Source organism: Sciurus carolinensis, chromosome 10 (assembly GCF_902686445.1).
Source record: "Sciurus carolinensis chromosome 10, mSciCar1.2, whole genome shotgun sequence".
In the NCBI taxonomy this organism is placed as follows: Eukaryota; Metazoa; Chordata; class Mammalia; order Rodentia; family Sciuridae; genus Sciurus; species Sciurus carolinensis.
The window spans coordinates 1349659-1376968 of NC_062222.1; the positions used below are offsets into that span (position 1 = coordinate 1349659).

At 47.5% G+C, this 27310-nt stretch overlaps 1 protein-coding gene across 1 annotated transcript in view; it reads right to left on the reverse strand.

Annotated features, from left to right (window-relative positions):
- The window catches only part of Prdm5 (PR/SET domain 5), a 157118-nt gene that overhangs the window by 79549 nt on the left and 50259 nt on the right, over window positions 1-27310 (reverse strand). Inside the window, exons 3-6 of the mRNA XM_047567347.1 lie at window positions 22320-22442; window positions 6388-6562; window positions 4518-4692; window positions 3237-3358 (exon numbers count right to left, since the gene is read on the reverse strand). Coding sequence (XP_047423303.1) covers window positions 3237-3358; window positions 4518-4692; window positions 6388-6562; window positions 22320-22442 — 595 coding nt within the window. The remainder of the gene's footprint in view (window positions 1-3236; window positions 3359-4517; window positions 4693-6387; window positions 6563-22319; window positions 22443-27310) is intronic.

The window sequence follows — 27310 nt, forward strand, 5'->3', positions numbered from 1 at the left end:
TTGTAAGCCTCACAGTAGTTATAGAAATAAAACGACTGGATAAAATATGTGATAAGACTTGACTAAATGTGATATAATAACAGCATCATCTATACCACCATGAAGACCCACAAAACAATCTTTCAACTTTTAATTGATTTCAAACATACAAAAAGTAAACATAGTACAGTGAACCCTGGGTCCATCACCAAGCCAACCATGACAGACCATGCCTGCTCCTGTCCAGCCACCACGACCCCCTCCCCACTTCTTCATTACTTTGAAGCAAATCCAAAGCAAGCAAAACCAGTAACATGAAGCAGTTTGGTTTTATTACAGGATAGTGTTTATGAAAGAGAAACACTTTAAGAAAAAAAGAGTATGTACTTTCATGTGAAGGCATTCCAGGTAATGGCCCATCCACATGACACTCAGTGCTTCGGCCAAGAGCACTTCCTTGGTGCTTTACAAGTGAGAATGTTACTCAAAAAGAAAGTGTTCCCAACCAAAATGAATTCCTGGCCACAGGCCAATCAACTCCCTCTATACACACGGCCACCTAAGGGGCCACTGGGAAACAATATCCCCTGTTAGCTCCCGCTAGTTGGGATCCCCAATCTTCCACCCAGAACTGCTTACTGCCCTACCCCATCTCACACTGCAGCTGCTCCCTAAGGCTGTGCCCGTCCTCCTTAGCAGGTGGGCACAGGAGGAGGAGGGCAGAGGTGCATATTTCTCCAGTCACCCTCTCTCCTCACCCAGTTCCCCCTCACTCTCCAGTCTTGTCTCTCCTCCTCTCTTTTCCTCTTCCACCCTAGACCTGGGATCTTAGTTCCCTTGAAAAGAAATGTGGAAGAAGTTGTGACTACAAAAACCAATCATCTCTTGTAATTATAACCTCTCCACCAGGATCCACAAAACCCAGCAAAAGAGAAAGCCAGGAACTGGGTTCAGAAACTCAGTTCCTCGGTCCCTGTCTCCTCTGGGCTCAGTGTGGAGGTTCTCACCCCTCTACCAGCTCCCCAAGGCTCCAGGACAACAGCATCCACCCAAATCCAAAACTCTACCTGGGGCCACTGTACACTGTTCATAGCAAGTGAACCTGGTGTTCAATTTGCCATCGAGAATCCTCAATGGGAAAGGGCCTGCCTGGCATGCACAGGCCCTGGGATTAATCCCCAGTGCCAGCCACACTGGATGAGAAAAGTTCAGACACACATTCCACAGTGGGCAACAGTGAAAGGAATCCTACAAGTGCCCTGAACACTTGGTCACCTAGGTTCTAGGACCACAGTGCCCTGCTGGTTAAATCAGCTCTGAGGGCTAGCCCATGGGCCTGCCCACCTCATGCATGGCTTCTGGGGACAAATGTGGCCACTAAGTCCTTGACTTCTCTCTCAGCACTTCCCATAAGCAGCAGGAGCTGCAGCCCCTGTGTGCCTGGAACCCCTCCGACCCTCTCTACTGAAGGATCCACAACCATGTGAGCAGTGCTTCACTGGCCACTCTCAAGAGGGAACACTGTCCCAAATGTCTGAACACCCTGCAGAGAAAAGAGAAGGCAAGAGAGAGGCATGCATGATACACAGAACTCAAGTATCAGACCCAGCAAAAGTGCTGCATATTCTGGCTAAAATACAGTAAGATTTCACATTTCATAAGATCTGCAACATGGGAAGAAGAATAACAAAACAATTTCCTTTTGTGAATTATTTTCTACAAAATCACCATGATTTCCAGAAAGTTCATTATAATATCCAAGACCAGTTACATGAAGCCTCATAAAACTGCCCACAGCTAGGCATAGGGTGCACACTGAAATTCCAGTCACTTGGGTGACTGAGGTAGGAGGACCTCAAGTTCAAAGCCAGCCTCAGCAACTTACCAAGGCTCTAAGCAACTCAGCAAGACTCTGTCTCTAAATAAAAAACAAAAAAGGACTGGGGATGTGGCTCAGTGGTTAAGCGCCCCAGGTTCAATTCTTTGTACCAATAAGAACAAACCACAACTATGACCATAGCACAGCAGGCAGAGCACAGACCCAGGTCTCAGAACACAGGTTTCCAGGGTTTTCATGCTTATCTGGCTAGTCACTGAGGTCAGCAGAGTGGACTTTAAAAGTGTCATCAAAGCTCCGTTACAACACATTCCAACCATAGATGGAGAAAATGAAGAATAGCATTTTAATCAGAATAGTCTTTAACAAAACTATGAAGGCAAATCTATCCGAACGTTATGCTTGCCTTTTGGGGTCATGGAGAAGGCCCCAGCAGACATGAATTCAGAACAATGCCACTGCTGTACATGAGCCACATGTTCCTCTACAGGACAGACAGCAAACAACACTTGCAAGTCCTAGTGACAGGCAGCAGCTGAGGGCCCTCACAGACCTCCTGCCCGTAGGAAAGCTTCCACACACCATGCACTGTGCAGCCCACACCCGGGCAAAGGAGCTGTCAGCAGGCGGCAGCCAAGTTCATGGCCTCTCTGCCTGCCTTACTCGGGCTGGCATCAGAGATAACGGACACACATAAGGCTGGGCACTGGCTACCTCCCCATGGAATGGGAGAGGAGACCACTCACTTCCTGTAGTCCAGGCAGGGATAGTCTGCCCAGAAGCAGGTTCTGAGCAGCACCGCAGCCCTTGGCAGCCCTCGGCAGCCCTCGGATCACCCCGTTCAATAGCCTGGGTCTGCAAACCAACGACCTAAGCAGTAAGATCTAAATGACAATCAAACGTCATACTTGTTTTACTGATTAGTTACCTACTAGAAGGAATTCAAACAGTATTCGTTATTCACCCAAATGTATTTCATTCCCATGTCCGATTACAGTTAGGAATTTTCTTCAATATAGAAGAAAAATAAACATTAAAAATTGTATTTACTATAAAAACATTAAGGCAAAAGGGCATCCATAACTTAAAGTTTGAAACTTTATCCATACTTGTCAATTTCAATAATTTATGAGAAAGAAAAGGCACTCCTTCTCCCGCCCCTGACACCAGCCAGGAGCAGACCCCGCTTGGGTCTACCACAGGGCTCACTGGGCAGCGGGCGGCAAGCGGCCCAGGCCCGCGGGAAGAGCAGCACTCAGGAAAGGAAAACGCTGCATCCGCGCGACAAGGCGGGAGCGCGCCCCCCGGAGCGCACGGGTGGGACGAGGAGGGAGCGCGACCGGAGAGCGCGCGGGTGGGACGCAGGGCAGGAAGCGAGTCCCGGAGCAGCAGGGAGCGGGCAGAGGGCCGCACTGCTCACCAGCATGGACGTTCTCCTGGTGTCTTCTCAGGGCGTCTTTGCTCTTCAGCCTCTTCCCGCAGCTGTTGGCCCTGCACACAAACCTGGCGTCGCCACGGCCCGTCTCCTGGTGCTGCTCGGAGCTAGGAGACAAGCAGCAAGGGGACAAGCAGCTGGTGGGCACGCGGAAGGGCAGACCCGCGGCTGCCCCTGCAGGCCTCGGGCGGCTCCTGCACGCCCTGCGCCCGTGAGGAAGGGGCTGCCGTGCTTCAGCCTAACGGGCGTGACCCGGGACCACTGGGGGCGCGGGGTGCGCATGCCACCCCCCCCCCCCCGCTGTGCAACAGCCAGCTCGGGATCTGCCACCAGCCCTGGACGCTGCGCGGTGCGGAGGCCGCTCAGGCCGCTGCCCACTGTGCCCTGGAGAGCGCTGAGGGGCTGGGAGAGGGACAGGATCGCAAGGCCAGGAGCCGCAGGAGGAAATCCTGGAAGAGCTTCCTAGGCAGCACCTGGGCCCCTGCTTGGCTGGTCCTTAAGAAACCGCAACAGAATCTAAACGTTTGATCTCCTGCTATCGCAAATGTTTTCGTTTCTTAAACATTTACTAAGTTTAAGTTGAACTTTTAACCCTCAAATTTTGTTAGCAAAAGTGGATGCATCTAATACATAAAATAGTCTAAATATGAAAAGGCATACTTTAGAATTTTAGCTTAATGAAGCCAATAAAAGGAACATTAAGCCTGTGTTGATGATTTCTTACTGGTGCTTACTTAAACGTGAGTTCACAGGTTTAGCACTTACTGTCTCACACTGAACAATTCATGATCCCGTAAAACACAGAAACGCAAGGATCACTTCATATGCTCTTAACACAGATTGCTAAAATAATAAGTAGTTTATAATTAGTAGTTCAGAGCCGGGGGGATCATTTAACTTTACGTATCTCACATCCTGTACCTATTTGTCTCTAGATTATTCCCCCAAGGCTACTCTGGAACAAACAGTGCTTCCCAAGCCTCAGGGCACTCCCTGCACTCCTTGAACTCTGCAGCTGATTCCAGGGGATGAGTGGAGCTGATTAGAATTGCTCTGCTACCTCAAGCCCTGGCTCCATCATGCATGCCTGGACTTCAGGCTAGTAAACCAACCAGCTCAATGTGACACCAGCATGCTTACTGGTCACTTCACAATCCAAACATGTCAAAGATCAACATGCTGCTACCTGCCACTGTAGGATCCCACCCCTCCCACCACGGGCTAAAGACCACGAGTCAGGTCAACACAACGCTGCAATGTACGCACTGTCTCTGCAAGGCCTGCTTGACTGGGAATTTCTTCCCACACTTCTTGCACTTGAATTCCTTCTCCTCTGTGGGCCTCTGGTGCAGTGTCTGCAGGTGCTCAGCAAGAATCTCCGCACTGGGGAAGCCGGACTCACACTGCGGGCAGGCAAAGTCCTCTGGGCAGCCAAGGGAATCTGCACGTTGGTAAGGAGTGCATTCATGAGGCCAAAGTCCACAGCAAGAACTGTAAGCTGTGCACCTGCTTTAAAATCAAATTAACTGTCTAATGACATGAATTCTTATGTCTATGGATGTGAGGTGTCATCCACAAAATATAACAGGAATATTAATAGAGAGAAATATACTCTTAAAAATAATTCACTGTTTCACTAAATTAATACAAACTCCAACTGAGTTTTTAATTTACCCCATGATGCTAACTGTCCAGATCAAAGAGTCTCGAACTACAAAACTCCTCCCTGGACTGGGTCACCTAGAGCTCACTTTTGGCTTCACAAGGACAAAGTGTGGTGGAGGCAAACCCTGCTGAAGCACTGGGGGTTGGCACTCCGTGGGGAAAAGTTGCCACCAGGGGATTGGAGCAACAGGACCTGCAGGTCCTCTACCCAAATTCCTTAATGTGCCAAAGAAAGCACACCTTTTGATTACTAAATAAAATCAAACTCAGGAAATGTAAAGAAAATAAAAATCACCAATGATCCCATCCAGAAGAGGTATGGCTCCCACGGATCTCCAGGCCCAACTGGTCCTCTGTGTGACTCTTATGCACAGTTAGAACTGCTACACTATGGCCACACTTGTTACAGGCCTTCCTAACATCTGCTCAGCTCAAGTGTGCTCTTTAACCTAAGGTAGCGAATTCATTTAACCCAGCTCTCCATTGTCAGACACTGGGGGCTTCCTGCTTCTCTTGCTGGGATTTTGCTTCTTTGCTTTTATAAGTGAGTCACTAAGAATCCTAAAATGAAAAAAGCAATGAAAAGTGATGCCTGATTCATACATTTAAAAAATCTTTCTAAGTGCTGATTCTCATTACAAAGAGGAGGACTGATTTTGATAACAGCAGAAACCAGGGCATTAAAACAAAAGTAGGAAAAGTTATTTTTAAATTAAAATAATGTACATAATAATAAGCCCTGGAGCCAAGGAGAAAAAAATAAACAAAAGAATAATAAAGAACTGCTATCACTCCAAATCCAGCTTAAGGCATAGTTGAAAAAGAGCAGTTTGCCTTCACCTACCGCCACATAGTCACTAAAACACAGAAGCAGAAGCGCATGATGGCACTGGGCTACGCTCACGCCTCTGGCCACAACAGGCACAAATGGAAGACCTCCAGGAATGCAGCTCAGAAAGCCAACCTGGTCATCTCAGGTCTCTAGTCACCATGCCAGGACAAACCAGTAGACCTGCTATCTTCTGGATCAGAGCAGAAAGAGACCTCTGATGTTCCAGATTCCCTAAGGCTCCTGAACTAGAGCAAAGCCCAGGAACTGACCTGCTCAGCTCACCTCTACACTCACCTTCTCTAGGTGCAGAAAAGAAGGGAAACTCTCAGACAGCCAGTGCCTTGGCCCATCCTGAGACCGGCGAGAGGCAGTGCCAGAGCAAGGGTGTGAAGGTCCCACTGCGTGTCACCCCAGCGCACCAGAGACAGGGTGAGACCCAGGAGCTCCCAGGCGGCCCTGGACCTTGGCCATCCCACAGGCGCACCTGTCACCTCCCCTCCCCGCTTCCTGTATAAACGGCGAGCACGCAGAGAGAGGGGCTGGCAAACCATGCCCTGTTATAATGAGACGACGACTCAAACTGTTCAACTGCCTCTTCTGTGGCTCTTTTACCCTCCCAGATCACCAGAGATGTGATACCTTTCCTGCCAGCTGTTGACTGGCCTTTGGAGTCCTCCCCTGCCCCTTCTCTGATCACGGTCACCATCGGCTGCTCCTCATCGTCAGCCTCCAGGTCGCTGTCTAAGTAGCCAATCAGAAGCTCCGTGTCCGTCTCTATATCTTCTACCGCCAAGTAGAAGATGTTCTCTCCTTCCTGAAGCAAAGTTTAAAAAAAATGAAGATAGCAATTAAGAATTGTTTCAAGATATACTGAGTTCCAGGTGCCCACCAAAAGATATCATTACATTTTCTTATATCCCCAGTTGATCTGGACACTGAAAATGGAAAGTGACAATGTTCAGTCATCTCACAAATAATGTGCAAATGTATATTTATATATATATCAAGTGAAATAAGAATAATGATGTATATTTTTAAAGGGAGTTTTGCAACATTGATTGGTCTTACGTGGAGGCCCATAAAGGCAATTTGATGGAATGGTGTCATTTACAAACCCAGACAGACAGCAGAAGTCCTACCGATGAGTTCACTATGATTGAAATTAATGCAAAACTAGAACAGAAAAAACAATTTTTTTGAAGTTCCAGTCCAAACCAGAGGAGTTTGGCAAACAAATTATTTTCCTGAAAAGGTTCAAAAAGGAGGACCAAAAGTAGCTGATAAAATAGACCTCTGGGAGGTTTAAGATGTCGACTGAGCTGTCATGTGCACCCTACACTTCAACCTCTCCAAACCCCACTGAGATAAAAAAGAGAGAAGAGAAAACAAGGTCCACCATCAACATACCAAAATTACATTAGAAGATTCTAGAAGACAGTAATCAGACAAGGTTGAAACCATTGATAACTAATCCTGAGGAAAACTTAGCCAGCAACAGACGCAGGAGAGCAACACTGCAGAACCTTTTCAAGGAAACCCAGAGAAACGTCACACTTAGAATCAACGGGTACAAAATGGCACTCCAGGCCAGGGCCCATCACCACGGAAGCCAGAATAGGGCTGCTTAGCTGGCTGCCCCAGGAGGAAGCGCCAGAACGACTCTTTTACAGAACTGAGCAATTGTTCCCAGTTTGGCTGCTGAGGACAAGAGAAGAAAGTGTAGCCTGGATTTATTGAGCCTTCATGGTGGGCAAAGAAAGGAAAGATCAAGAACAGAAGCTCCACGCAGGAAACTCAGTGAAGCACTGCCTGACTTCAGTGTGTGAAGGAGGAGGAACAGCAGGACACAGGGCAGAAGCAGGAGGAAGAGAGGAAGGGAGGCAGAAGAAGAGCAGAGGGTAAGAGTGAACAGGTGTATGTGCACCTGGATCCTGAGCAGACCCCCTGAAAACCTGGGGCTTCAAGGCGCTCATACATCATTGCAAGGAAGGCAGAGGAGCTATTCTACCTTCAATGTTGATTTAGTTTGGGTTTTTTCAAACAAGGAGAGATTATTTCATAATTTCAACAAAAATGAAAATTTTAAATTCCATGGAAGAGACAGAAAATATGATTATATGCATCCAGTACTGTGGAAAGGAGGTTTGATTCAAAGGTTGAAAGCAATGAAAGAAATCTACCCATTAGCTACAGTTACTTAAAGAGTGTTTCTGTAGCATCAGGCACTTTCTTGGAAGTTCTTAATTCCATAAATTCAGAAACATAAAAGTTATTTCTAATTAAGAGCACTAAATTAACTTCTATACAACTGTTACTTGTGGTGCAACAAAAATAAGCAAAAAACAGACTTTCAGCAAAATAGAGATTTCTTTAAATGAAAAAAGAAGTCGACTCCCCAGGGCTGGAAACCACTAGCTGAGGGGTCCTCTAAGCAGCTAGGAACTCAACCAGTGAAGACCTCAGGCGAGGATCATAAATCTCAGTGCTTATCTGATCAATATTCAAGGAAAGAAACCTCTTTCTAGAAAGCACAGTGGGCATTAATCTTGTGATGGCTTTCAAAACAAAGAAGAGATGATAAGTCTGAAACATGATAAGTTTATATTAAACTGTAATCATAAGACATAGCACGTTTATTACCAGGCTCCATAATGAAGGAAAATTTAACACACCAGCTACAGCCTTATGAAGCGGGTAGCGTCCCAGCTCCAAAGGTCGGCCACCTGCTCCGCCCACATCACGACAGGAAGAGAAATGATCAAACCCGGTGGCTTCCTCCTGTGCATTAACGGGAGTGTCCTTTCATTTTGCTTTATTTTACTTGCATTTACACATCCTTTCTGGCTAATTATTTCTATTTTTAGTTATTTGTAATATCAAAACTTTGCAACAGTCTAAACATCCAACAAGCTGGGGAACATTAAATGTTTAACGATCAGTTTTATCAAACATGATATCCTTAGAAAAAAATGTGCCCCGAAAAAGAGTATAACAAAGGTGCTCGTAAGCTTGTTTCTCTTGGAGGAAACTACAATATTTTGAGTTGTCTTCTGCTGGTGTATTTCTTACAATGCTGTTAGAATCAATTAAGCAATGTATAACTTTTGTAGTAAAAGAGAAAAGGAGATCATAAATGAGCTCTGTTCCCTGATAGCAGGAAGCAGTACCCAGGGTGTCCGGGGGCCCAGGGCTGGGGCACACCCAGGGGTCCAAGCTTCTTTCTAGATCAGTTAGCTGTGTGACCGAGCAAACAGCCTTATCCTCAAACCGCCAGTTCCCTCATCTGTACAATGGAGAAAACAACCTACGTCCTAGGATGGCCGCAAGGACACAGGTGATGGTACCTGGAAGCCCTTCCGGCACCAGCGGGGACGCGGGCAGGCACTGGTGAGTGGTGCTATGGTGCGCTCACTCAACATGACTCCAAAGCCAGTGCTTAACATGTTCTAAGAAGTCTTTTCCCCCCAGAGTTTGTTTCAGCTGCCCCATTGCTCAGAGCTGCTTGGCTGGCATGCTTCTGGCAGTCTCCACCTGGCCGCCTGCTCTTGGCCAGGGCGTGGTGAGCTCCGCAGCCCCCCTCCCAAACCTCACGGGGCGGCCTTGCTCCGGGCTCCCTTCATGGCCAGGTGCTGCTCTCGAGGACTCCTAGGCCCACTGCTGTCTGAACCAGGGGCCAACCATCTGTTCAGGACGTGGACCTGGAGAGCCGGGTCCGGAGAGGCCAGGACAGGGTTGCCCGGCCTGCCCACATGTCTGCTGAGGGATGCCTGTGTTGAGTGCAGGGTCCCCAAAGCACGCGCTGCTGGTGCTTCCTCAACAGCAATGTTTCTTAAGGCTTCAACACTAAAAATGTATGACTTTTTGCTTTGTGTCTATTTCTTCCCTAGACGTAAATATATTTTCCCTGTGGTCTTTCACCCTACCCAAGAATATCAGTGAATTCTGCCATTTTTGAAGCTAATTATCATCCTTCCACAAATCTACAAATGGAGTCACTCATTATTCCCAAGCAAAAAAAAAAAAACCATCTTTTAGTGAATTAGTTGCTAGCACAGCTCTTCCTCTGAGCAGCCGATGCGTCCTGGTAAGAAAAGCAGAGTGGAATTCTGATCCCCTTTTTTGAACAAAGCTGAAAAAAATATTAATGACATAGATTTTTTTAGATTCATCATTTTGATAAATCACATCACCCGGGATCAAACTCCCACAAGGCTCCTCTGCGTGTGCTGGTTGTCAGGTTCTCAGGCAAGCCCACCTGCTAGGGATTCCACAGAACTGGGGAGGAGCAGCCCTCTGGCTGACTCAGGGAGGTCAGAGGCAGTGCCCCGCCATCGGCCACCGCACCAAAATAGTCCCTCCTGCGTGTGGCAGATTTAGCAGGTGGCCATCACCACCTAGCCTCGGGTCAGAACTTGGAGTATCAACTCTGCGTGATGGTTACACCCACGCTGTGGGAGTACCGTGCCCTCTCAGCATCTTGCCCCTCGTGGCCCCTGAGTGCTCAGCTCCTGGGCAGCTCAGCGCTTCTGCATGGAGGCCATGGCTAGGACACAGGGACCAACGCCTCACAGCCCAGGCTGAGTCCACTCCCCTCCACTACCCAGGGCATGCAACCAGTCTTCCGACCCTACCTCCCACCCACGTCCAGCATTATGCTCAACCTCAGCTTCCCTGGGCCCTTGCCTGCTGCCCTTCTCCAGGGCCATGCCCCGCCAGGAGGGATTTCACCAACTCACACCTCGGGGTTCAGTGCTGCTATTTCAGAACAACAAGAGTCACTCGCTCCTGCTTCACCAGGAATCCTGATCCCCACCGTGTGTGAATCAACGCAAGCCCAGAGGGCCACAGCAGTGTGGTATTTCAGCTGCATCTGCCCGGGCCTGAACTTGGTTTTGTCTACTCGGTGGCCGGCTGCTGTCCACGCGTGGACGGTGTAAGGGAAATCACACCTAGGACGCTGGCTCTGGCACAGGTCACTGCATTGCAAAGGTAGGGAACGGCGAAGGTCCGCCGCCCAGCTGCACTGACTGCTGGGTAGTTCACAGAAAAGGAAATCATCTTGAATGCTGCTCTGGGGGCTTGAAATGAACAAGCGACACCCAGGTGAGGAGAAGGAAATGTGGACGGTGCAGCCACCAGCAGCAGCAGGAGCCACGCCACGCAGGCGAAGAAACAAGTCTGACGCCCAGATGCACCAACACCTGGGCTCACTGGCTCACTGAGGCCCTGAACCAACTCAAAGCACAGCCTCGCCGCAGAGCTCCGTGTGCAAAGCTGATGCAGCTCAGGAACAAAAGTACCTCCACCCTGTGTCTACGAACTGAATCAACAATGAAATAAAACTCTGAAATTAGGCATCCCTGCAGCAGGTGAAGCAGTTCATTCCTTCATCCTCTCAGCAAGAGCTTCATGCCAAAGTGCCCTGGGACGTGGGCTGCCCGCCTCTGCCTCGTCAGGTTGGCCCAGGTAGCAGCACTGATCAGGACGAGGAATGGAAGCAGGGTGGACCATGCCTGTGTGGAAGCGTCAGCAGGCCTCACTCACCAGGGCCACCGCTCTTTCCCCTCTGCTGGGAAAACACACGTCCCTTCAGATGGCACCAGGACCCCACAGCCGTGGCTGGTGCAGCAGGCACGGGCACCAGCAAAAAATAGACGGCCAGTGCACTGTGCTTTCCTCTGCCTCTGCCATCAGGCATTCGTTTAGAACAAATCATCACCCACATGCTCCTTATTCCACGTTATATAAAAAACAGCTAAACCCAGATCCCGCCTTTCCCCACCTCTGCCCTTCCCCTTGAGGCTGCTGGCTTCCAGAAGACCTGAGGACCGCACACTGTCACACCCATCCTGCACCCCAGCATGACCTGAGCCCAGTGCAACACCTCCCTTGCTGAAGGCTATCAGCAGGGGAGAAAAACTTGGTAATTTCCTTTCAGACTAACAAGACAGATTTGCAAGACTGTCATTCAGAAAGTAGAGAGAGTCACAAAAACAGGGCCGATTCTTATTGCTAAGAAATGCCTGGGAGTTCCAAGGCCAGCCGGCACTTGGCTGTTTCAGCTGTGGGACAAAAGGCAAGGCTGAGAGGAGGGCAGTTAGCTGCAGAGACACCAAAGGAAGCGAGTGTGTCAGATGGAGGAGTCATCAGGGAGGAGCCCAAGAGCAGGAGGGGAGAGAGCATCAAGACTCCAGGACAAGGACACTGGGACTGGAGCAGGAATCCCAGAAGCCAGGTGTGTGTGGAGTGTTTTGAAGGTGAGGATCAGGGACCCAGCAGACAGGCAGCTGAAGGGAGGACAGAAACCTGGGGTGGCAAGAAAGGTGACCTGGAGGTGCCTTCAGGCGGAACAGGGATATCTGTGCTTGAGGAACAGGGACGCCACTCTGTGCTGCAAGCAAGGGGATGGGGTACATTTGTGAGGAAGGGGCAATGCCTGATGGCAGAGGCAGAGGAAAACACAGTATTCTTCACGTCACCTTCCTTAACATCCCGCAAAAGAAGTGGGAAATGCACCTTTTTACAACATTTTTACACTTTATTTCCAAACATGAAAGCAGGCTACCTGTACTCTACCACTAACCCACACATGATACCCAATGGCTTCCACCTGTGATTTCTCTGTGAATCCTACACCTTTGGTGTAGGATCAGTTGTGAATATCACCATGATCCTCGCACTGTGGAGTTCCAGATCTGGACCGACTTAGAGAACTGGGATGCTGGGTGATGAAATGGTGAACGATGACGGCAAAGAAGGTGTTCGCTGTCAAGTAGTAGTGTGCTTCCACATCACACTTAACAAACCCAACAGTGAAAGATTAGTAATTGAGAACTGATCAACAGTTTGTTCTGTATAGCCTTTTATAACGTTCAGGTAAGTTGCTTCTATCTCTAGTTTCTCCAGGCTTTTTACCATGAATGGGTGCTGGACTGTGTCAAATGCTTTTTTTGTTTCGTTTGGGATAATCATATCATTCTTGACCTTAACTCTGTTTATGTGGTGAACTGCATTTATTGATTTGCATATGTTGAACCAACTTTGCATTCCAGAAATGAAACCCACTGGATCATGGTGCACGATCTTCTTAATGTATTTCTGAATGTGTTTTGCGAATCAATATTTTACTGAGAATTTTTGTATCTATGCACATTACAGAAGATTCCTTTCCTTGATGTGACTTTGGTTTTGATATCAGGGTGATACTGGTTGCATAGGATGGATTTGGTAATGTTTACTCGCGTTCTTTTTCATGGACTAATTTGAGGAAGATTGGTATTAATTTTACTTTAAAAGTCTGGTAGAAATTGGTCAAGAATACATTGGGGGCTGGGGAGATAGCTCAGTCGGTAAAGTGCTTGCGTTGCAAGCACAAGTCCCTGAGTTCAATCCCCAGCGCTGCAAAAAAAAAAAAAAAAAAAAAAAAAAAAAGAATACATTGGGTTCTGGGGTTTTGTTGGAAGTCTTTAAATTGCTGCTTCGATTTCATTAGTTTTCCATATTCTCATGGTACAATTTGGGTAAGTCACATGTCTCTATGAACTTCTCAATATCTTCAAGATTTTCTACCTTATTATAGTATAAATTTTTAAAATGGTTTCTAATAATCCTCTGAATTTTACAAGTGTCTGTGGTGATAGCTCCTTTTTCATCTCTAGTTTTGTTGATTTGTGTCTTCTTGCTCTCTTGGTTGGTTAGTTTGGCTAAAGGTTTATCAATTGTTTGTTTTTTCAAAGAACCAACTTTCTGTTTCATTGATCCTTAATATTGTTTTGTTTTATTTTATTCTCAATTTCATTAATTTTGGCTCTGATCTTAATTATATCATGTCTTCTACTGATTTTGAAATTAGTTTGTTCTTAGTTATAGGGTCCTGAAGTATAATGCTATATTATTTATTTGGTATTCTTTTTTTTTTTTTTTTGAGGTAGGAACTCAGAACTAAAAACTTTTCTCATAGACCTGACTTCATGCTGTCCCAGAGGACATTTGTCTCATTTGTTTCTAAGAATTTTTTTTTTTTAATTTTTCCTCTGATTTCTTCTATGATCCATTCCTCATCCACAGTGTATTATCTAATCTCCTGGTGTTAGAATGATTTCAGTTTTTCACCTTGTTATTGACTTCTAATTTCCATTATGATCTGTTGTATGCAGCAAATTATCTCCATTTTTTTGTATTTGATATAATTTGCTTTGTGCTCTAAATATGATCTATCTTAAAGAAAGTTCCACGTGCTGCTGAGAAGTGAATTCCACTGTTAATTCATTAAATGTTCTATAGATATTTGATTAATTGTACTTTAGTTATTAAGAACCATTACTTAAAGTCTTGATGACCTATCTAATGGTGAGAAAGGCATGCTGAAATCACCCAGTATTACTGTGTTGTGGTCTGTCTGATTCTTTATATTGAGAAGGATTTGTTTTATGCACATAGATGCATAAATTTGGCATAAACATTTATAATCATTTTATCTTGCTGTTTTCTGATTCCTTAGTCAATATGAAGTGACCTTCTTTGTCTCTTTTAATTAATTTTGGCTTGAAGTCTTCTTTGTTTGCCATAGAAGTAGCTACCCCTGCTTGCTTTCAGTTTCCATCTGCATGATATATCTTTTCCCCTTCTTTTTCCTTCAGCCTATGTATGTCTTTGCCAGTACATTGCATCTATTGTAAATAACATATAGTTGGGTATTGCTTTTTAATCTAATTGGCCAATCTATGTAAGTCTTTTATTGAAGAGTTTAGACCATTCACTTTTAGTGTTATTATAGAGATGATTTTTATTTCCTGCAATTTTTATTGATTTCTGATCCTTAATGCAGACTTGATTCTCCTAAGTGTTCCTCTAGTGCATTTGATTCCTATGTATGTTTTCATTTTTATTTTTCATTTGTACTGCTTGAAATATTTCCTTGAGTATATTTTGTAGTGAAGGCTTAATGGTAATGAATTGTTTAGTTTCTCCTTCTCATGGAAGGTTTTTATTTTATCTTCAAATCAAAAACATAGTTTTGCTGAATTTAGTAGTCTTGAATGGGATCCATTTCTTTTCTTTTCTTTCTTTTTTATTTTTTGGAATAATATATACCAAGTCTTCCTGGCTTTTAGTTTCTAGGTTGAGAAATCAGTTGAAATCTGAATTTATTTACTCTAAATGTGAACTATTTTTTCTAGTGGCTTTAAAATTTTATCCTATTCTGTATATTAGACATTTTCATTATAATGTGTCTTGAAGAGGAACTTTTCTGATCATGCCTACTTGGGGTTGTACATGCTTCTAGTATTTGGATTTCCATCTTGTTCCTAAGATTCAGAAAATTTTCTGACATTATTTCATTGAACAGATTGTGCATTCCTTTCATTTGCATATTGGACACTGTTGATCTTTAATTTTGGTCTTTATATTACCTTAGATTTCTCAAATATTATATTTATGGTCTTTTAACATCTTTTTTTATTGTCAAATTTATTTTCAAGATTATATATTTTGTCTTCATAACCTCAGAATCTGTCTTCAAAATCTACTGATGATACTTTACATTGATTTTTTAATTTGATTTATGGAATTTTTCATTTTAGGACTGCTATTTGATTCTTTTTAGAATCTCTATCTCTTGATCTTTCACTTGCTGTATTTTCTAAGTTCATTCCTTACATCTTCCTTTTGCTTGTTGAACATTTTTAACAATAAACTTTCTAAACTCTTTCTCCAAGTTCACTGTGGTGTACATGGGGTCAGCTGTTGAAGTGTTGTGGGCTGTTTGGAGTATTTGTTCCCTTGTTTTTTCATACAACTTGTATGTCTACCATTTTTTGTGATGGGTATTGGCTCATATTTGATGCAAAGAACTATTTAATGCCCTTCTTTCTCTTAGGCTCCCTGGGCTGGTGAATATCCACATATTAATACTCTAACTCAACATGTGTCCTCTACTGTTTTCTATTATCAGCACCAGTTTGCGAGAAGACACTAAACCCTATTTACTACAATCACCTACAATCACTTCCGATCAAAATCTCTTACTATTCAACCTTAGGAAAATCAAAAACGTGTTCACAATGATCTTCATAGTTCCAGAGTACTTTTAGAGATGTTCCAGAGAAGGCTAAAAATTGGTTACTAAAGATAGTAAAATTGCTATTACTTTATCTATGGGTTGAAAAGGGAGGAGAGAAAATTGGGCAAAAGAAAGAAAATATAGATGAGAATAAAAGACATTAAAGGTAAAAAGAAGAAAACAGGGGGTGAGGGCATGGATATGAGGCAGTAGCAAATAATGTCAGAGGAAAAAGAGGGACTAAGAGGAGCAATATGAACCTGAGCTGGAACAGAGGCAGAATGAGTCCATTTGTTGCTTTGAAACATCAGAAGAAATACAACCAGGGGGGAGGGGGGCACAGTTTTGAATGCTTGGGGAACACCTATTGAATCACAATGAAGAGTAATATATGTTAGATCAAAATTGACATTAGAGCTATTAATCGTGATCCATGGCACGGTGGAGAGAATGCCTGATTTGGGTTTCGTCGCAGGTTTGAACCTTGAGAAGGTGCCCCCACGGCTCACCTCTGGGTCCTCCTAGAGGTGTAGGGGCACAGGACGACTTTCCCGATTGCCATGAACCTGCCTCCAGCCTGTTCCTGATGGTCACCAGGCATCTGAGGCTGCATGCTCGGAGGGTGCTGCGTTGCCGCTGCCGCTGCCCCTCCGGGAGCAGGAGCACGCGTGCAGGTGCAGGGCTGTCGCTCTGTGCTGATGGGGCTGTGCCCTGGCTGCCCCACGGCGTCTCCTGAGAGTGTCATGCAGCCTGGTGGCTGTCTGCGAGCGTGGGACCTGTGACGGCGGGCTTCCTGTGGGCGGTCTGTGGGCGCAGAGTCCCCTGACTGTTGTCGACCCGGGAGCTGTCAGCTGGGCCACTCATGTCCAAGCTCACACCACCACGACCATGAATCGTGGGTGTCCACTCCTGTCTTCACTGAGTTCCTGTGGGGCTGCGTGAGTGCTGGGTCAGGGCCAGCACTGCCCGAGGGACAGCTCTCAGGTCTGCCCCCCCCGCCCTCCTGTGTCCGCAGCGATGGGAGGGTTTCAGCAAGTTTTGGCGAGTGGCCATCTCTCCACAGGTTGCCCTGGATGGATCCTGAGACACACCACTTAAGAGGCACTCTCTCTGGTCTTATCCACCTGAAGGTAAGGAGGAGCTGTGCAGTCTCATTTCTTCTCGGGAAGCTGGTGGGCTGTGACCCCGCATGGCTGCCAGCCCACACTGGGTTCTGTGGGTCGATCTACTGGGACCGCCCTCCAGCAGCCTCCTGGGAACCCCTGGGCCGAGCCCAGAACCACCCAGCTGCGCTGCTCTCCAGTTCCTCCCCTCAGAGACTGTAGGAAATGACTCATGGCTGTACGGCAGCAAGCCGCGACCACTGAGGGCAAACCTGCAGCCTAGCGGTAGACACTGTCACACTCACAAGCACACAGAGAGTCAGCACAGAGTCACAGAACAACTGGGAAGCTGCCTTCCAGGGCAACTGGCCTGGAGCCCTGCGGTGAGTAGGAGGGCAATGGCAAACTCCTGCACTGCTGGGTGGCCACAGTGGGCAGCCAGGCAGCCCCAGAGAAGCCAGGAGAGGAGCGATGCCCTGGTTTCTGGGATGAGAGGCATGTACGTGCCACCTCATCAGAATCAGCCCTGCACCAACCTGCTTGGTGCTGATCTGAAATGTTGCCACCATGAACTTCCGGAGTTCCGTTGGCTTTACCGTAGATTCAATCCTTTATCCACCAGCTAAAATGAGGAAAGAGGAGTCAGAGGAACAAGGGGGCAGAGACAGATGCTGCCTAAGCGCAGCCTCATCTGGAGGGACAGCAGGCACCATGCCGCACGCTCAAGAGTGGAAGGGAGTGTGGAAACTTACAAGCTCATGGAACTGATATAAGTAACTTTAATCTATGTTTTTAAAATTAGACAGATTGGCAAATTTTCAGCAGTTTCCAAACTACATAATATCAACTTTAGAAACATGAAATGCTTTAAAAATCTAAGTTTCCTCTTTTAAGATTCTCTCAACTCTAAGGTTAAGAGAGTGCCCAGCAGAGACAATGTTCCTGGGTTCAAATCCCGCCTGGCTGTGCAGTCCTAGGCAAGTCACTTAGGGCCTCCTGTGACGATATGTCAAGGGAGGTGACGATCACAGTACTCTCCTCAAGCAGCCCCAACACGTTAGGTAAATGAACAACCAGCTCCTGGCACCACCACCCTCACTAGGAAGGATTAACAGACTTGAGTTCCTTCACTGTGTGTAACTTGAGATATTTCAGAAAATACACATTTTCCCTGCTAATAAGCCCCAACCTGAATAATAAAACAATAAGTAATAAGGTCCCTCTACATATGGCCACAGTAGGTCTAGTGTCTGAAACCAAACTGGGACCAACTGCTCATCTGTACTGCTTTTTTAACTGACAGATAAAACTACATGCCAAACAACACTCTGAAGCGCACGCGCGCGCGTGCACACACACAAACACACACACACACACACACAGTTACACTCAGTCATGACCCATGCAACACCCCACACAGCAACAGGATGCAGTGCACACAGGACACCCACTCTCCTTCCAGAATATGCTACGTCACCATTTGCCACAGACCCAGCCAGGTGACAGGTCTCAGGAACTATGCTGTGACGCACAACTTCACTTTGCCCTGGTGACAAACAAATGTGTGCTGTGCCTCACTAACAGATCTGCCAGTCATTAAACTGATATTTCTATGTTGCTATTGAAGAAAATCATTTGACAGTTTTACCTTACTAATTATTAACAGATGGATTCTAGAAAATCTTGTAGAAATAGTTTGTGCCAATGTGATAAGAAGTAGAAGAACCAGAAGAAACTCCTCGTGACTGTGTCCTTGAGATGACTCCTTTGCCATTCCTCTTTGCCATTGCCTGGTTTCCCAGCTGGCACGGCTTTCACTTGAACTCCGAGAAGACTCTGTTTGCTCAGTCTGGAGGTTCTCGGTGCTGACGGTGGAGAAAAGTCTCCTCTGTGCTTTAGAGGAGACCAGAGCTGTTTCCCTGCTTAGACCCACATTTGACCTTGGGACTTTACCTTACTGAAATTTCTTGGGTCACAGAGAAGACCCTGGGGTTAACGGCTTACTTGGCAAAGCAGAGGAAGGAGACCAAGAGTCCAGCGGACCAGCTCTGCTGGAAAGGGGGTCTAAGCTGACACGGCACCTGGAGCCAGCTGCACACACAGCCCCCATCCTGAGACACCTGGACAAGCGGCCAGGCTGCAAGTCCTCCCCACACCCACTGTCTTAGATGCCACGCTGCCTTTTCGTTTAGGCTGGTGATGTGCAGCACAGAGTCCCAGGGGAGCCACGCCAGCAAATGTGTCCTGGGGAACCTGAAGGTAACTCTCCACCTCTGAAACTGCAAAAGAATTCAAAGTTTTAATTCTAAACAGCATGATTCACCAATTTTAACTAAATAGCAAGCATTTACTGAATAATTTTTTGTCAAAAAAAAAACACAAGGTTTTAAGAGAATGTCAGACACTGAATGAAATGTTTTTTTCAAATACTACATTTTTCCTTTACTGCCACAAAATTAACATTTAAAGAGAATCACCACATCTTGCAGAGCCTAAACATACTTTTAGTTCATTTCAAGCTGCATCTTTCATATTTAGAGTTTTCCTCTCACAGTTGGAAACTTTTCAGAAGCTTGAACATACAGTTCGACTGATTATTCGAAAAAGTGTGCAAGAGGGAGGAATTGTTTGCTTTTGGGATCCTTCTTTGGCAATTCAGACATTTAAATCATCATTTCCAAAACAAATTTCCCAAAATCAAATAAATTGCAAAACTAGAAATATGATCGCGTCTCCAAGAAGGAGCTCCTATGCTCTGCCAATACAGACCTCAAATTCTTAATCCCTCATCTAGGAAACTGGACCACGCATTGACGTTTTCCACCAAGCCAGCCACAGAGCCACAAATGTTTCTCATTTACTCCACTCCCGGGACATGCAGCTCAAATAAAAAATTTCCTGAATACCCCAAACTTCAGATGCAATTTGGAATGCACATGATTCATAATGTAATGCAGGAAAGACTGCCATCTAATCCTACCAACTCAGGGTTCCTGGAACGTGATCCCGGGAGACTGTCCCAACCAATTAGGCCCACATTCCATGACCCAGCTGCCGTGCTCCTTGGTCCCAGCTCAAGTGTGATTGCGCACCCTCAGCAATAACTGCTCCAGCTACTGTGCACATAAGAAAGGTGCCACCTCATGGGGGTTGACAGGCCCCTTGTGTGTCCATGACAAAAAGCAGGGCAAGAGCAGGCTTGATCCCCTGCTGCTAAGGGGCCCACGACGTTAGGAGAAACCCTGGCCACTGTCACACCTGTGCACCAACACCTCAGGGCCTCCAGCCCATTCAGATCCCCACCCAGTTCAAGACGGAAGCTTCACAGAGCTCTGGCCCTGCTCCTGCTGCCTGGGCACCCACACTGCGGAGCACCTAAACCACAGCGGTCATTCCATGAACACCTGTTCTCTCAGCAAAGAAACGCGCTGGACACAGAGGAAGGCAGTGCTGCACCAGAGGCGCCGAGTGAGTAGGACCCTGCGAGTCTCAGAAGATGTGACCACTGAACAGCAAGTGCCCAGGTGCAGCTCAGGGCCCCCGCAGGAGTCCAGGCCGCTCCACAGCTGAGCCGGTGGGCAGAGCACTGACTGAACGTGGTGAAAGCCAGGGGAAAGGAACTGGGAAAGGTCAGCCCTTCTCCACGCAAGGAAGAAAAGATTTGAATGACCTCTACAAAGGTGAAAATGGAGAACCCGCCAAAACAATAGTGTGGCTAAAAGAATTTTTCATGTTCTACAGGCAATTTCCATGACAGAAACATTTACAGAGAACTAGGTCTGCAAGTTGAAACTATGGCATAACTAAGAGCCCAGGAGATGAGTGCCTCAGGAAGTCATGAAAAAACACAAATAAATTTGAAAAAGACAAATTAATCCCTCCACATAAAGAAAAGATAAATAATTCAGTTTAATCTGAGGATGGATTAATATACAATGTGAATAAGGTGAAAATGGCTTGAAAACCTGCCTGCCAAAGATCCTGTTTTCCAACCCTACTTGGCCACTTGATAAGACTCACTATCTCACAAAAAGAGAGTGATCACATTGAGTGTTCCCTAAGATGTATTTGCACGGAAAAGATTGGCTAGATGAAGACATTAGGAAATGGAATATTCCCAATGACTGTGCTCTGGTCACTCCAAACCTGATTCTGTGCACTCTCTTCTCACATGAAATAGCATAGTCCTCAGCAAATGGCCACAGTACCAGAGCTGCACGAACCAGTGAGTACACATACACGAAGCTTCCAGAACAGCACAATTGGAGGACGCTCACTTCTGGTACACCTGACTGCCCTTTCCCTTCCTGCTTCTGCCAACAGCAGCTTCCCCTCCACTTCCGTTCGGCCCGAAGGCTGGGCTTAGACACACAGCAGGTGGAGTTCCCAGGTGCAACCTTTCCTTAGACTCTCTGTCCTCTGAGCAGTGCCTTTTAATGACAGGGCCCTCTGAGGCCTGCATCTTTTCTTCTCTGGCCTCAATTTCCACTTATGAATCCCCAGCCTAGGTATCAGAGCCTAGCATTATATGCAACATGTATTAGGATCCAGGGAAACAGCATTCAGAACAACATGGTTCCTACCTGTGATGGTTAATCTTAGGTGTCACCTTGACTGGGTCATGGGGTGAGAGTTGGATAAACATTATTCTGGGTGTTTCTGTAAGCATGGTTTTACATGATATTAACATTTAAATCTGTAGGTATGAGTAAAATGTCTTGCCCTCCATTGTGTGGGTGGCCTCCTCCAATCAAGTGAAGTGCCAAACAGAACAAGTTTGAGCCTGCCCCACCGCATCGACAGAATCTGCCTGACAGCCTTGGACCCAGGGCAGAGGCTTCCTGATCTGTAGGAGCTTCCGGTCTTGGCACCCACACTGAGACATCGGTTCTACAGACTTGGGGTTCACAGCCTTCACAGTCATGTAAGCCAATTTCCTATGGTACATCTCCAGAGAGAGACACAAGTGCCTACCCTGGCTCCATTCTCTGCTGAGCCCTGACTCAGGCACCACGTCCAGAGGCTCAGCTTGCCACAAAGAATATGCCCAAGCAGACCGTCCATGCAGTCCTTCTCAAATGGGCACCCAGCCCAGGGAATGATGACCAAGTAAGCTATCAAGCCCTGACCCTACCAAGGCACAGCTACGTGAAAGGACTTCCCACAAGGTCTGCCAGGGACAATGCTGCCCCTGACAATTCTCACCCCTGAGGCCCCCGCCCCCCATGCCCACTTACGGCTGGTTTTGGCCCTTGGTGCACATGCTGGGGTGAGATTCCCAGCGCTGTGAGTTAGTTACTGTTATCTGGAGCCGGTGGTGGGGAGTCCGCCTAAAGCAGGGAGTGCAGTCAAAGCTGACTCATCCCCCTGTCTCTGCGCAGCACAATCTCGAAGTCCTGGCTCACCTGGATGGCTGCCAAGTTCTTCTGCTCCTGCGAAGGCGCCTCGTGCACGAAGCGAAGCCAGTTGGAATGTCGCGGGTTGGTGGCATCCAAGATGTACAGCACTTCTCCCTTACTCCCCCGGACCTGAAACAGAGAAGGCGCCTGAGTTTCCACTTCAGCCCGGACCCCACCACACAAAGCATGTCAAGGGTAGGACTTGAGGTTCCTTCTTAGGTGTATACCTGTTTGTGGACCCCTATGAACAGGTGCAGGATCAACAAGCATTCTCCCCTACACATGCTACCAATAAGCCCACAAGCTGAGATGCAGGGTCTGGGCACTCTCAGAAACGCCCAGTGCCGTGGCTGTCCTGTGGTCAGGCTAGCTCTCTTCCTACATGTACTTAATTTACATGAGCAATCACAATTGTCAGGGGTCCTGTTGCCATCCCTTCCCGTGGACAGGTGCTGCTGCTGGGTTCCCACCTGATGGAGTGGGGTGAAGCGATCCCTCAGCACCTCCCTCCACTGGGTCCTAGAATCTCGTCCTAAAGGGAAAGCTCTCTAGAGTGACTGAATTAAATGAGTTCATCCCTCTTTCCATGGCTGTGCATGTACTGCTGAGAGACCACACTCTCCACTTCTTGCCTCAGAACTGCTCTGCTTTCAGTTAGAGGGAGAGGGGTCCATTGGACATTCAAGAATCCAACTGGCTTGGAATCTAGTTTCTCCAAACCCCCACGTTGTTGGTTACTGGGTTCATGCCCCAGTCCCCATTCACTGCCTGCCTGTGTTCATGCACTGATGGAATCCAGCAGAGGAGGCAGGAGGAGGAGTGGCTGGGGACAGCAACTGGCACCTCCTTCCCCCACCAAGAACCAGGGATGGACTAGAGATCCACCTGTGCAGACTTGGGATGAGGAAAAACAAACTCTGGATTTCCAAAGTGTTTTTAGAAATTAAAGGACAAACAGTCCTATGAGGTATGTGTTTTCGTGATACTTGGGCAATCATTCACTCACTGCACAAACAGTTATTGAGTTCTTCACTGCCAAGGATGAAGTCTTCCTAAGAAGAAGACAGATAAGCCCTGGCCTCACGCACTTAAACAAACACAGGACAAGTTCATGCAAGGTGGGCGTGGCCCACGGTGAAGACAGGAAAACCAGCAGAGAGCAGAGGGAGAGGGCTGTGCATGGCGTGGCCAAGCACAGCCTCAGTGCAGAGGGACCCTGAGCAGAGTTCAGATGAAAGGAGAGAGCCGGGGAAGCAGCTCCCAAGCCAAGGAAACAGCAAGGAAGTCGAGTAGACAGGCCTGAGCATGAACCAGGTCCCCTGTGTCCTAACAGTAAGGAGGTCACAGGGCAGGGCTAGAGGAGCTGGGAGAAAGTGGGTATCGAGTCAGACAGGTGGCAGGTGCAGAGCAGGCACCCACAAACAGACCACAAGGCTGTTCACACACTGACTTATGGTGTACGTGGTTATTTTCACCCAAAAATCTGCTATAAAATCTTCTGGTGCACACACTGCAACAGCTGATATTCCACAGTCCTAACCCTGGAGAAAGTGTCAGCCTGCTCCTCTGGTCTAACATACTTCCATGTTTCTCCAACAATTCCTGATTTCTTCAATGTCCAAGAAGCCTCAACAACCCTTTAAAAATCTCTCTAATGAAATGCCAGACCCTTAGCAGGAAGCAAGAATTTAATATTCGATATTATAATTGCTAAAAGAGGAACTGAGGATGGTAATCACCCCATATTTATCTTTCATTTGCTTAGACATGAATCCGTGGGAAACTGCTGTACTTCTTGCTACGTGACAAACACACACTGAAGTCACCCTCACACCTCGCTAACCCCTCAATTCTGAATCTCGGCCACCCCTGGGGAATGCCAAAACCTCAGGGCCTCAGCTACAGGGGACAGAGAGTACACCACGCCTCTCCCTAGACAGGACAGCAGCTCTCAGAGAAAACGAGCAATTTCAGCCATCGGGGACAGACTCCTCCCTCCCAGGCACCCCATGACCACCATAACTGGTCACACTGACAACCGTTAAATTAGGCCCCCAGGGAGTAACATCATAGATACTTGAAAGAAGCGTCTCAAGAGGACAACGTGAGACACCTGGGGCTGCTGTTGAAACCCGCGGAGCCGACCCTCACCCTCTGGACGGGCCGTCCCCCCACTGAGCCACACTGGCCTCCTGCTCTCCAAGACAGAGAGGGTGCTCTCCGCCTGCGGCCTCACGACACTGTGCAGCGTCGCATGGCACCAGGTGCAAGAAGCTCCTTGTGGTACCAGGTAGTGTGCCCTCGGAAGTCATTAAGAAAACGTGTCCACCAGGCCCTCAGAGGGAAACAGCTGCTTCAGGACAGCATCCTGCTTTGGGGGGCACAGGTCCCTTGTCCACTCGTGTCACCTGACAAGGAACACCAGGAAGGGTACCCGACACTACTGGTTCAGTCGGCTTTCTCACTGCTGTGACTAAAAGACCGGCCAGAACACCTTTAGAGGAGGGAAAGTTTATTGGGGCTCACAGTTTCAGCGGTCTCAGTCCATAGACAGCAGGCTCCATTCCTCAGGGCTCCAGGGAGGCTGAACATCATAGTGGAAGAGTGTGGTGCAGGAAAGCTGCTCACATGGTGATCAGGAAGCAGAGACTCCACTAGCCAGATACAAAGAGACGCCTGAAAGCCAGGCCCCAGGCCCACCTCTTCCAGCCGCACCCCAGCTGCCTCCAGTTACCACTCAATCAATTCCATCAGGGAATTCGTTCATGACTGGGTTATGGCTCTCAGAACCCACACAGGAGATGGCGGACTAGAGGGCGGCTGCATTTCATGTTGCTCCAGGACGCAGGATTCAAAAGAGGAGATAGTGAGAGACTTGGAACCAACTCAAAGCTGCCGGGTGAGTCTGTCCCGTTGGAGAGGCATCCTGGATGGGGTGGTAGTCCCGGAATGCAGGGAACTTTGTGAAGTAGAGCTGCCCGGCGAGACGCCCCTCCCTCCGCTGGAGCAGTGAACACAGACAACTGGGAACATCATAGAGGTGGCTGCTCAGCACAGCACTTGGACTCGGAGCAACCACTGGGGCTCCGGGCGGCTGCCTGAGGAGGAGCTGCATAGTAAGCTGTTTGGACTCAGAGCGACCACTTCTGAACACCGGGGGGCTGCCCGGAGGAAGAGGAGGAGCGCGGCAGGTCACTTGGACTCAGAGAGACTACACCAGAGCTACAGGCGGTTGCCAGAGGAGGAGCTGCGTGGCAAGCTGTTTAGACTCAGAGCGACCGCTTCTGAACACTGGGGGGCTACCCGGAGGAAGAGGAGGAGCGTGGCAGGTCGCTTGGTCTAGGAGTGACTGCATCAGAGCTCCGGGTGGCTGCTCAGAGGAGGAGGCGAGTGGTGAGTTGTTTGGACTCAAAGTGACCGCTCCTGAACACCGGGGGCCTGCCTGGAGGAGGAGCGTGGTGGGTCGCTTGGTCTTGGAACGACTACTCCGGAACACCCAGGGAGCTACCCCGAGGAGGAGGAGGAACAGGGCGGGTCACTTGGACTCAGAGTGACTGCCTAGGGCTACGGGCGGTTGGCGGGGGAGAAGGAGACTCAAAGTGAGTTGCTTGGACTCCTAGTGACTGCGTTGGAAACCGGGCAGCTGTCCAGAGGAAGAGGTGTGTGGCGGGTCTCTGGGACTCAGAGCTATTGTATGGGGCTCCAGGTGGCGGCTCAGAGGAGGGGCCACATAGCCAGGCAATTAGGTACAGAGCAGGGTCCCAGGACCTAGGCGGCTTTTTGGTGGAAGAGGGGCACAGAGACATGCTTAGGGGCGGAGCAAAGGTTCCAGGACTGCGGGAAGATTCTCTGAGGAGAGGCAGCCGAAGGAGACTCGTCTGCAAAGGGTGAGGCTCCCAGGCCCAGGAGGTAGGTCCGGGCCCCTGGGAACGTTGCAGAGGAAGGCAGTCCAGCCCAGGTGGTAGTTGTAGATTGAGGGGAACCTCTAGGAGGGGAACTGACCAGCGAGACCTCCCCACCAGGTGAGTCTTCCCCGCCGGGTGAGGTTTTCCCACAAGGACAGTAAAGCCAGAGACACAGGCATAAACAGGCCTTGCCTCAGCCCACAGCCTAGTTTCCCTTTGGATGACCATTGGTCAACAAGTGGAGGCACCTCTGCCCACTATCAGGGAATATACCCCCCCCTGAGGGTCACCACCCCTAGAGAGGCAGCTTCCTTGTGGAGCACCGCATTATCAACTTCCTCCAAGACTGCAGGCTACTGAAGGATAAGAGGGGATATACTAGAAATCTTCAGGGACATTATAAGTCAATAGAGGAAATCTGCAATATCTTAATGACCCACTGATTCCTGAACAATATGAGAAAACAAGGGAAGAAAATGCCCCAAACAAATCTAGATGTTACACCAATAAAATCCAATGACAGCATGGCATAAGAAATGACAGAAAGGGAGTTCAGAATGTACATAATTAAAATGATCAGGGAAGCAAACAATGAGATGAAAGAGCAAATGCAGGAATTGAATGATTGCACCAATCGACAGTTAAAAGAGCAAATACAGGAAGCAAAAGATCATTTCAATAAAGCATTAGAGATATTGAATAAAAACCAAACAGAAATCATTGAAATGAAGGAAACAATAAACCAAATTAAGAACTCCATAGAAAGCATAACCAATAGGATAGAACACCTGGAAGACAGAACCTCAGATATTGAAGACAAAATATTTAATCTTGAAAACAAAGTTGAACAAACAGAGAAGATGGTAAGAAATCATGAACAGAATCTCCAAGAACTTTGGGATATCATGAAAAGGCCAGATTTGAGAATTATTGGGATTGAGGAAGGCTTAGAGAAACAAACCAAAGGAATGAACAATCTATTCAATGAAATAATATTAGAAAATTTCCCAAATCTGAAGAATGAAATGGAAAATCAAGCTCAGGAGGCTTATAGGACTCCAAATACACAAAATTACAACAGACCCACACCAA